The sequence below is a fragment of the Macaca mulatta genome, chromosome 3 (assembly GCF_049350105.2).
Source record: "Macaca mulatta isolate MMU2019108-1 chromosome 3, T2T-MMU8v2.0, whole genome shotgun sequence".
NCBI classification, from domain to species: Eukaryota; Metazoa; Chordata; class Mammalia; order Primates; family Cercopithecidae; genus Macaca; species Macaca mulatta.
The window spans coordinates 137,936,511-137,948,689 of record NC_133408.1 but is presented as its reverse complement, the minus strand read 5'-3'; the positions used below and the strand labels follow the sequence as shown (position 1 = coordinate 137,948,689).

Sequence of the window (12,179 nt, the reverse complement as noted above, 5' to 3'; positions counted from 1 at the left end):
TTAAATTGTTTTGTAGCAACAGCTGTCATGTTTAGGTTTAACACACAGGGCATTGCTCACTTTTGTGAGCTGTGTTCCCAAAGACTAGTTTAATTATCAGATGCTTTGCAATATTATTTCAGTCTAGTTTGTATATCTGGTGCCACTGGGACTTTTGCTGTTCACTTTTGGTCCTTTCTGAGGTGGTAAAAAGGATTTTCCCCATCCAGCCCACTGGGTGTCGCTCCATCAAGAGGTGGATCTGAAGCCCACAGGGACAAAGTGTCTTCCAAGTCTGATGCCTCTGTCTGCATCTTTCTAGTTACTCCCACTTGCCCCAGTGTTTGCTGGTGGAAGAGAGGAGTCACAGGCATACATGAAGATGCTCCTTTGACTAGGCACTTTTTATGTTGAAAAGCATTGCTTTTGCCTTTAGGAGACACAGACCATTTTCTGGGCCAGGTTCTTGTTGTACTGAGAATTCCCCCTTGCAGTGTCTTCTGCTGTCCCAGTGTCCCTAGGAGGGGGAGGAGAGTCTCAGGCCTATGAGGTTGAAAGGTGTCCCAGGGCTGGCCACTTATAGTGGTTGGGTGTCTTGCTGGTTCAGTTTACCTACATTGGTGTCTGTTTGTAAGAGATCTAGCCTCAAGAGAGCGCTTCTAACAGCTGCTTATTGTTGGTGAAAATCCTGATTAATCCTCGATTATTTTTGGACATCCCTGACATTGTCAGAAGGATTCCCATTCCCTCCTGAGGAGAAATGAGTTTAAGTAGGCTGCCTTCTGCTCCTAGATTTGGGCTCAGGAAATAAAGTCTGGTTTACCTTCTCCTGTTGGGTGGGAAGACGTGAGGTGCTATGCCAATTATTGAGGAACAATTATTATTCTTCAAATCCTGGGGTTCCAAAAAGGAACATATTCTTCCCGTCTTTCAAAGCTCTTCCTAGTTGCTTCCTGTGTTATTTCCAGGGTTCACAGTTTCGTCTGGCAGGGAAGCAGGGAGAAAATGGACTATGTGATCTTGACTGGAAGTTAACCTGCTTTTATTGAAAAGGTATTTAATAATTAGTCTATTCCTAAAAACTCCAAGACCAGGGAGAAGGCAGAGGTCACAGAACATTCTGGACCTTAGGGAGAGAATATTAATTTGCAATTGGTTCCAGGGTTCTTTTTATCCATTTAACTATCTTACCTTTTACAGACATTCACCAAATATTCAATAATCTTTCCTTTCTCTGGAGAAAAGGGAATTTAAAAATCCTTGTTAATTATATTTTTCTTTAAATCACAATAAGATTTTCCTTCAAAAATTTAATTATCCATTATTGTGACAAATGGCATATGCTGTGGTTACGAAATTTTTGTGAGACATCTTTATCTCAATATTGTCAGTTCATTTTTGTATGGTACCATAAAATATCTGCTCTAACCAGTGTATCTGTCTCAAATGAAATAATGGAGCTATGAATTAATCTCATCATTACTGGTTATTTCTGTCATAATGAGCCTATAAAAGGGACATTAATACCTCCTTAGCTTGAAGCAGACACTTTTGTGTGCAATCCCACAAATGGTATATACTCCTGAACTGCTTGGGGCTGCAAAGTAAAAAGAACTTCCAAAGAGGGCTGAAAGCAGTGTGGTAATATTTAAATTTTACATAATGTTGCTTGAGTTGAAAATAAAGAGGTTACGAAACACTGCTCAAAGAAATTGGAGATAACACAAACATATGAAAAAACATTCCATGCTCATGGATAGGAAGAATAATACTATTAAAATGCAAAAGCAATTTAAAGACTCAGTGCTATTCCTATTAAACTACCAATGACATTCTTCACAAAACTAGAAAAAACTATTTTCAAATTTATATGGGACCAAAATAGAGCCCAAATAGCCAAGGCAATCCTAAGCAAAAAGAAAAAAGCTGGAGGCATCATGCTACCTGACTTCAAACTATACTGCAGGACTACAGTAACCAAAACAGCATGGTACTGGTATAAAAATAGACACATAGACTGATGGAACAGAATAGAGAACTCATAAATAAGGACATACAACTACAACCATCTGATCTTTCACGAAGGTGACAAAAGCAAGCAATGGAAAAAGACTCCCTATTCAATAAATGGTGCTGGGATAACTGGCTAGCCATATGCAGAAGAGTGAATCTGGATCCCTTCCTTATACTGTATACAAAAATCAACTCAAGATGGATTAAAGACTTAAACGTAAAGCCCATAACTATAAAAACCTGGAAGACAACCTAGGCAGTATTATACTGGACATAGGAAAGAACAAATATTTTGTGATAAAGATATCAAAAGCAATTTCAACAAAAGCAAAAATTGAAAAATGTGATCTAATTAAACTAAAAATCTTTCACACAGCAAAATAAACTATCAACAGAGTACACAGGCAGCCTACAGAATGGGAGAAAATATTTGCAAAGTATGCATCTGACAAAGGTCTAATATACAGCCCCATAACAAACTTAAATAAATTTATAAGCAAAAGATAAACAACTCTATTAAGAAGTGCATAAAGGACATGAACAGACACTTCTCAAAAGAAGACATACAAGCAGCCAACAAACACTGCAAAACTGCTCAACATCATTGATCATTAGATGAATGCAAGTCAAAACCACAGATATCATCTCCCACCAGTCAGAATGGCTATTATTAAAAGTCAAAAAAATAACAGATGCTGATGAGATTCCCGAGAAAAGGGAACATTTATATACTGTTGGTAGGAGTGTAAATTAGTTCAGCCATTGTGGAAATAAGTGGAGCAATTTCTCAAGGAACTTAAAACAGAATTACCATTTAACCCAGCAATCCCATTACTGGGTATATACCGAAAATAATATAAATCATTCTACCATAAAGATACATGCACACATATGTTTACTGCAGCACTAATCACAATAGCAAAGACATGGAATCAACCTAAATGTCCTTCAATGGTAGACTGAATAAATAAATGTGGTACATATATATCATAGAATACTATGCAGCTATAAAACAGAATGAGATTATGTCCTTTGCAGCAACATGGATAGAGGAGGAGGCCATCATTCTAAGCAAACTAACACAGGAACAGAAAACTAAGTAACACATGTCATCACTTATGAGTGGAAGCTGAACAATGAGAACACAATAATACTGGGAGAAGAAGAACAGACACTGGGGCTTACTTGAGGATGGAGTGTAGGAGGAGGGAGATGATCAGGAAAAAAAAAAGCCATCAGGTACTATGCTTATTACTTGGGTGACAAAATTATATGTGTGCCAAACCCCCATGACACACAGTTTACCTATTATAACAAATTTGCTCCTATACCCTTAACCTAAAATAAAGGGTTAAAAAACAAAAAAGAGAGGGCGGAGCAAGATGGCCGAATAGGAGCAGCTCCAGTCTCCAACTCCCAGTGCCAGCAACACAGAAGACCGGTGATTTCTGCATTTTCAACTGAGGTACTGGGTTCATCTCACTGGGGAGTGCCGGACGATCGGTGCTGGTCAGCTGCTGCAGCCCGACCAGCGAGAGCTGAAGCAGGGCGAGGCATTGCCTCACCTGGGAAGCACAAGGGGGAAGGGAGTCCCTTTGCCTAGCCAGGGGAACTGAGACACACAACACCTGGAAAATCGGGTAACTCCCACCCCAATACTGTGCTTTAAGCAAACAGGCACACCAGGAGATCATATCCCACACCTGGCCGGGAGGGTCCCACACCCACGGAGCCTCCCTCATTGCTAGCGCAGCAGTCTGTGATCTACCGGCAAGGCAGCAGCGAGGCTGGGGGAGGGGCGCCCGCCATTGCTGAGGCTTAAGTAGGTAAACAAAGCTGCTGGGAAGCTCGAACTGGGTGGAGCTCACAGCAGCTCAAGGAAACCTGCCTGTCTCTGTAGACTCCACCTCTGGGGACAGGGCACAGTAAACTAAACAAACTCAGCAGACACCTCTGCAGACGCAAACGACTCTGTCTGACAGCTTTGAAGAGAGCAGTGGATCTCCCAACACGGAGGTTGAGATCTGAGAAGGGACAGACTCCCTGCTCAAGTGGGTCCCTGACCCCTGAGTAGCCTAACTGGGAGACATCCCCCACTAGGGGCAGTCTGACACCCCACACCTCACAGGGAGGAGTACACCCCTGAGAGGAAGCTTCCAAAGCAAGAATCAGACAGGTACACTCGCTGTTCAGAAATATTCTATCTTCTGCAGCCTCTGCTGCTGATACCCAGGCAAACAGGGTCTGGAGTGGACCTCAAGCAATCTCCAACAGACCTACAGCTGAGGGTCCTGACTGTTAGAAGGAAAATTATCAAACAGGAAGGACACCTACACCAAAACCCCATCAGTACATCACCATCATCAAAGACCAGAGGCAGATAAAACCACAAAGATGGGGAAAAAGCAGGGCAGAAAAGCTGGAAATTCAAAAAATAAGAGCGCATCTCCCCCGGCAAAGGAGCGCAGCTCATTGCCAGCAACGGATCAAAGCTGGACGGAGAATGACTTTGACGAGATGAGAGAAGAAGGCTTCAGTCCATCAAATTTCTCAGAGCTAAAGGAGGAATTACGTACCCAGCGCAAAGAAACTAAAAATCTTGAAAAAAAAGTGGAAGAATTGATGGCTAGAGTAATTAATGCAGAGAAGGTCCTAAACGAAATGAAAGAGATGAAAACCATGACACGAGAAATACGTGACAAATGCACAAGCTTCAGTAACCGACTTGATCAACTGGAAGAAAGAGTATCAGCGATTGAGGATCAAATGAATGAAATGAAGCAAGAAGAGAAACCAAAAGAAAAAAGAAGAAAAAGAAATGAACAAAGCCTGCAAGAAGTATGGGATTATGTAAAAAGACCAAATCTACGTCTGATTGGGGTGCCTGAAAGTGAGGGGGAAAATGGAACCAAGTTGGAAAACACTCTTCAGGATATCATCCAGGAGAACTTCCCCAACCTAGTAGGGCAGGCCAACATTCAAATCCAGGAAATACAGAGAACGCCACAAAGATACTCCTCGAGAAGAGCAACTCCAAGACACATAATTGCCAGATTCACCAAAGTTGAAATGAAAGAAAAAATCTTAAGGGCAGCCAGAGAGAAAGGTCGGGTTACCCACAAAGGGAAGCCCATCAGACTAACAGCAGATCTCTCGGCAGAAACTCTCCAAGCCAGAAGAGAGTGGGGGCCAATATTCAACATTCTTAGAGAAAAGAATTTTCAACCCAGAATTTTATATCCAGCCAAACTAAGTTTCATAAGTGAAGGAGAAATAAAATCCTTTACAGATAAGCAAATGCTTAGAGATTTTGTCACCACTAGGCCTGCCTTACAAGAGACCCTGAAGGAAGCACTAAACATGGAAAGGAACAACTGGTACCAGCCATTGCAAAAGCATGCCAAAATGTAAAGACCATTGAGGCTAGGAAGAAACTGCATCAACTAACGAGCAAAATAACCAGTTAATATCATAATGGCAGGATCAAGTTCACACATAACAATATTAACCTTAAATGTAAATGGACTAAATGCTCCAATTAAAAGACACAGATTGGCAAACTGGATAAAGAGTCAAGACCCATCAGTCTGCTGTATTCAGGAGACCCATCTCACACGCAGAGACATACATAGGCTCAAAATAAAGGGATGGAGGAAGATTTACCAAGCAAATGGAGAACAAAAAAAAGCGGGGGTTGCAATACTAGTCTCTGATAAAACAGACTTTAAACCATCAAAGATCAAAAGAGACAAAGAAGGCCATTACATAATGGTAAAGGGATCAATTCAACAGGAAGAGCTAACTATCCTAAATATATATGCACCCAATACAGAAGCACCCAGATTCATAAAGCAAGTCCTTAGAGACTTACAAAGAGACTTAGACTCCCATACAATAATAATGGGAGACTTCAACACTCCACTGTCAACATTAGACAGATCAACGAGACAGAAAGTTAACAAGGATATCCAGGAATTGAACTCATCTCTGCAGCAAGCAGACCTAATAGACATCTATAGAACTCTCCACCCCAAATCAACAGAATATACATTCTTCTCAGAACCACATCATACTTACTCCAAAATTGACCACGTAATTGAAAGTAAAGCACTCCTCAGCAAATGTACAAGAACAGAAATTATAACAAACTGTCTCTCAGACCACAGTGCAATCAAACTAGAACTCAGGACTAAGAAACTCAATCAAAACCGCTCAACTACATGGAAACTGAACAACCTGCTCCTGAATGACTACTGGGTACATAACGAAATGAAGGCAGAAATAAAGATGTTCTTTGAAACTAATGAGAACAAAGATACAACATACCAGAATCTCTGGGACACATTTAAAGCAGTGTGTAGAGGGAAATTTATAGCACTAAATGCCCACAAGAGAAAGCAGGAAAGATCTAAAATTGACACTCTAACATCGCAATTAAAAGAACTAGAGAAGCAAGAGCAAACACATTCGAAAGCTAGCAGAAGGCAAGAAATAACTAAGATCAGAGCAGAACTGAAGGAGATAGAGACACAAAAAACTCTCCAAAAAATCAATGAATCCAGGAGTTGTTTTTTTGAAAAGATCAACAAAATTGACAGACCACTAGCAAGACTAATAAAGAAGAAAAGAGAGAAGAATCAAATCAATGCAATTAAAAATGATAAAGGGGATATCACCACCGACCCCACAGAAATACAAACTACCATCAGAGAATACTATAAACACCTCTACGCAAATAAACTGGAAAATCTAGAAGAAATGGAAAATTTCCTGGACACTTACACTCCTCCAAGACTAAACCAGGAAGAAGTTGAATCCCTGAATAGACCAATAGCAGGCTCTGAAATTGAGGCAACAATTAATAGCCTACCAACCAAAAAAAGTCCAGGACCAGATGGATTCACAGCTGAATTCTACCAGAGGTACAAGGAGGAGTTGGTACCATTCCTTCTGAAACTATTTCAATCAATAGAAAAAGAGGGAATCCTCCCTAACTCATTTTATGAGGCCAACATCATCCTGATACCAAAGCCTGGCAGAGACACAACAAACAAAGAGAATTTTAGACCAATATCCCTGATGAACATCGATGCAAAAATCCTCAATAAAATACTGGCAAACCGGATTCAGCAACACATCAAAAAGCTTATCCACCATGATCAAGTGGGCTTCATCTCTTGGATGCAAGGCTGGTTCAACATTCGCAAATCAATAAACATAATCCAGCATATAAACAGAACCAAAGACAAGAACCACATGATTATCTCAATTGATGCAGAAAAGGCTTTTGACAAAATTCAACAGCCCTTCATGCTAAAAACGCTCAATAAATTCGGTATTGGTGGAACGTACCTCAAAATAATAAGAGCTATTTATGACAAACCCACAGCCAATATCATACTGAATGGGCAAAAACTGGAAAAATTCCCTTTGAAAACTGGCACAAGACAGGGATGCCCTCTCTCACCATTCCTATTCAACATAGTGTTAGAAGTTCTGGCTAGGGCAATCAGGCAAGAGAAAGAAATCAAGGGTATTCAGTTAGGAAAAGAAGTAGTCAAATTGTCCCTGTTTGCAGATGACATGATTGTATATTTAGAAAACCCCATTGTCTCAGCCCAAAATCTCCTTAAGCTGATAAGCAACTTCAGCAAAGTCTCAGGATACAAAATTAATGTGCAAAAATCACAAGCATTCTTATACACCAGTAACAGACAAACAGAGAGCCAAATCAGGAATGAACTTCCAGTCACAATTACTTCAAAGAGAATAAAATACCTAGGAATCCAACTGACAAGGGATGTAAAGGACCTCTTCAAGGAGAACTACAAACCACTGCTCAGTGAAATAAAAGAGGACACAAACAAATGGAAGAACATACCATGCTCATGGATAGGAAGAATCAATATCGTGAAAATGGCCATACTGCCCAAGGTAATTTATAGATTTAATGCCATCCCCATCAAGCTACCAATGAGTTTCTTCACAGAATTGGAAAAAACTGCTTTAAAGTTCATATGGAACCAAAAAAGAGCCCGCATCTCCAAGACAATCCTAAGTCAAAAGAACAAAGCTGGAGGCATCACGCTACCTGACTTCAAACTATACTACAAGGCTACAGTAACCAAAACAGCATGGTACTGGTACCAAAACAGAGATATAGACCAATGGAACAGAACAGAGTCCTCAGAAATAATACCACACATCTACAGCCATCTGATCTTTGACAAACCTGAGAGAAACAAGAAATGGGGAAAGGATTCCCTATTTAATAAATGGTGCTGGGAAAATTGGCTAGCCATAAGTAGAAAGCTGAAACTGGATCCTTTCCTTACTCCTTATACGAAAATTAATTCAAGATGGATTAGAGACTTAAATGTTAGACCTAATACCATAAAAATCCTAGAGGAAAACCTAGGTAGTACCATTCAGGACATAGGCATGGGCAAGGACTTCATGTCTAAAACACCAAAAGCAACGGCAGCAAAAGCCAAAATTGACAAATGGGATCTAATTAAACTAAAGAGCTTCTGCACAGCAAAAGAAACTACCATCAGAGTGAACAGGCAACCTACAGAATGGGAGAAAATTTTTGCAATCTACTCATCTGACAAAGGGCTAATATCCAGAACCTAGAAAGAACTCAAACAAATTTACAAGAAAAAAACAAACAACCCCATCAAAAAGTGGGCAAAGGATATGAACAGACATTTCTCAAAAGAAGACATTCATACAGCCAACAGACACATGAAAAAATGCTCATCATCGCTGGCCATCAGAGAAATGCAAATCAAAACCACAATGAAATACCATCTCACACCAGTTAGAATGGCAATCATTAAAATGTCAGGAAACAACAGGTGCTGGAGAGGATGTGGAGAAATAGGAACACTTTTACACTGTTGGTGGGATTGTAAACTAGTTCAACCATTATGGAAAACAGTATGGCGATTCCTCAAGGATCTAGAACTAGATGTACCATATGACCCAGCCATCCCATTACTGGGTATATACCCAAAGGATTATAAATTATGCTGCTATAAAGACACATGCACACGTATGTTTATTGCGGCACTATTCACAATAGTAAAGACTTGGAAGCAACCCAAATGTCCATCAGTGACAGATTGGATTAAGAAAATGTGGCACATATACACCATGGAATACTATGCAGCCATAAAAAAGGATGAGTTTGAGTCCTTTGTAGGGACTTGGATGCAGCTGGAATCCATCATTCTTAGCAAACTATCACAAGAACAGAAAACCAAACACCACATGTTCTCACTCATAGGTGGGAACTGAACAATGGGATCACTCCGACTCAGGAAGGGGAACATCACACACCGGGGCCTATCATGGGGAGGAGGGAGGGGGGAGGGATTGCATTGGGAGTTATACCTGATGTAAATGACGAGTTGATGGGTGCAGCACAGCAACATGGCACAAGTATACATATGTAACAAACCTGCACGTTATGCACATGTACCCTACAACTTAAAGTATAATAATAATAAATAAATTAAAAAAAAAAAACACTAAAAAAAAAACAAAACAAAACAAAAAAAAAAAACAAAAAAGAAAAGAAAGGAGTTTGAAAATAATATATGCCTAATTATGAGGTTTGTCCTGCCCTCATTGTTTCATTCTTCTACCTGCCTTCAAGATATCATTATCATACCCTAAAATCCTTGACTTACACACACTGCATAAATTTGCACAAATTTAAAATAATACCGTCATCAAATACAACCCTCATCCTGAAACTAGTATTCAATATTGTCTTGCTTTGTTTTAACTTTATAACTTTACAAAGTGTGTATGTTTGCAATCTTTTGGTGCTTGAATTATTAGCCTAATCTTCCCCTTTAATTAAGTCATTAAAAAAAAACCAAAGAGCATATTGCTAGGTTCCATGCATATTGCTGGGTATTACTACTGATCATTTCACCATAATTTCTTCATTTTGACAACTAGATTGCTGTTTACCATCGTTTTTACACAACATCAAGATCTTGGGTATTATTTTGTATGGTAGGTACTAATTTTTAATAAAAATGCCTTATCTAATGAAAGAAGGCCATAGCATAACAATGATGACAGTGAGTCATGAATGTCCAATTTTGTGTACTTGAAGTCAACTTTATGAATTAAATGAAAATGTCCTTTCGGGCTTTCGTTTCCAAAAATCTGACAGAAGCCTCTTTACATTATTCAGAATTTTACAGAGAAACAGAACCAATAGGAGATGGGTGGGTGGATGCATGGATGGATAGATAGATAGATAGATAGATAGATAGATAGATAGATAGATAGATAGATAGATAGAGAATTGGCTCACATAATTATGAGAGGCTGAAAAGTCCCACCATCTGTTGCCTGTAAGCTGGAGAACTAGGAAAATCGGTGATATAAGTCAGCCCCCTACCAAAAGCATGAGAACCAGGGTTGAGGGGGTGGGGTGGAAATCTGCTGGTACAAGTCTCAGAGTCTGAACGTCTAAGAATCAGGGGATGTGATGTCCAAGGTCAGGAGAAGATGGATGCCCCAGCTCAAGAAAAGAGCAAGATTTACCCTTTCTCTACCTTTTTTTCTGCTCAGGCCCTCAGTGAATTAGATGACATTTACCCACATCAACAAAGGCAGACCTTTACTCAATCTACAGATTCGAATGCTAATCTATTCCAGAAACACCTTCACAAGCACACCCAAAAATAATATTTTACCAGCTATCTGGGCATCTCTTAGACCAGTTAAGTTGACAGATAAAAATAATTATCACAATCTTCTATTACAAAATACCTGAAATGATAAATCTGAGTATATGGAATTGAATTTACAGGTTAGAAGGGGAAGCTTATAGATGTCACCCATGGAGAAGAAACTGAAAGCCAGAGCAAACTCACTTTGCATGGACACTGGAGGCTCAATTTGGGCAGCTTTGCACATGGCCCAAATGGTAAAAAGGCTTGGCATTTATGGTTTGCTCAGGAATCATGGGACACTAGGCACTGAGACTGTGTGAGACAAGAAGTTAAGACTGGAAAGTCTGTGCAGAGTCAAAACTCATGAAAGCTGGTACTCTCACTGGGACTAGAACTACATACATTCCACAGCGAGAAAGATTTCTCAGCCCAGAGATCTACTAAAGAAAATAAAAAGTTCATTTGATAAATTAAAGTCACAAACCTGTGTTTGTTCTGGTACAGAGTTCAAATTTACCTTATTTTCATACTGTGGGAATCCTGATGAAAAGATTAATACAAAATTTGATTCAGAGTACATGGTATTCACAGAGTACAAGACAGAAATAAAGGCAAATGTGTTCTAGAGGGATAATTTTATGAGCTAAAAACAATGGGCTTTTTATTTTTAAAAATCCTTGCAAAAGGTAAGTGCACAAAATGGTAAAACGTAAATAATTTTCCAGGAAATAATAGGACTACCTAAAATAGACAATAAATATAAGTATATTTGAATTATACTTATTTTATATTAAGTAAAATTTTAAATATTATAAACCATAAGCAAAGCATAAAGCCATATGAAAAATATAAGATTTGATCAAATGTCATTATTCCTGCCTTATAATTTGGAAATTATAGTAAACACCATGTAACAAATACTTTTATGTAAGAACAGACTTAATGTTAATTATAGTTTATGATCTCACCATTGAACTCTATTCTGCCTTAATAATTGTAAACAAATGCAATAAGTAATTTCCCAAATACAGACAATATGGCCTCTCAAGTATCCCTACACAGTGGGAAGCTCTCTACAACTTAGGCAAGATAAATTTGCTACCATTCAACAGCTCTATTTGAAGGAAAACAAACACTAATCTGAACTACCATATAATACAGGAAACCAATGAAAGTAATGATCTCTTTCTCTCTGTTTTGAAAAAGGATTTAGTTTGCAAGTAACAAGTCAGAGTAGCCATTTGTACAAAGGTTTGCTAAGAAAACCAGAAATGGTACTTGAATTATTACTCAAATCCTCCCTTTTAATTTGGTTGTACTTTTTGGAAATTAGGTTGAAAGACTGGAATATATCCCTTAACTGGCATAATGGGATTTAAAAATCATTCCTTTATTATGTTTTCTTCTTAGTTTATGGGATCAATTTTCCATATGGTATTTGTAGTACTTACAGGAAAGTTTGTATTTTGGCTTTCTCCCTTGTAA

The 12,179-nt window shown here is 38.9% G+C and overlaps 1 protein-coding gene across 1 annotated transcript in view; it reads right to left on the bottom strand.

Moving 5' to 3' along the window:
- Positions 1-12,179, bottom strand: part of LOC114676757 (cadherin-related family member 4-like) — a 53,582-nt gene that overhangs the window by 11,894 nt on the left and 29,509 nt on the right. Inside the window, exon 4 of the mRNA XM_028845187.2 lies at positions 803-962. Within this exon, the coding sequence (XP_028701020.1) occupies positions 951-962 (12 nt within the window). The 3' untranslated portion in view covers positions 803-950. The remainder of the gene's footprint in view (positions 1-802; positions 963-12,179) is intronic.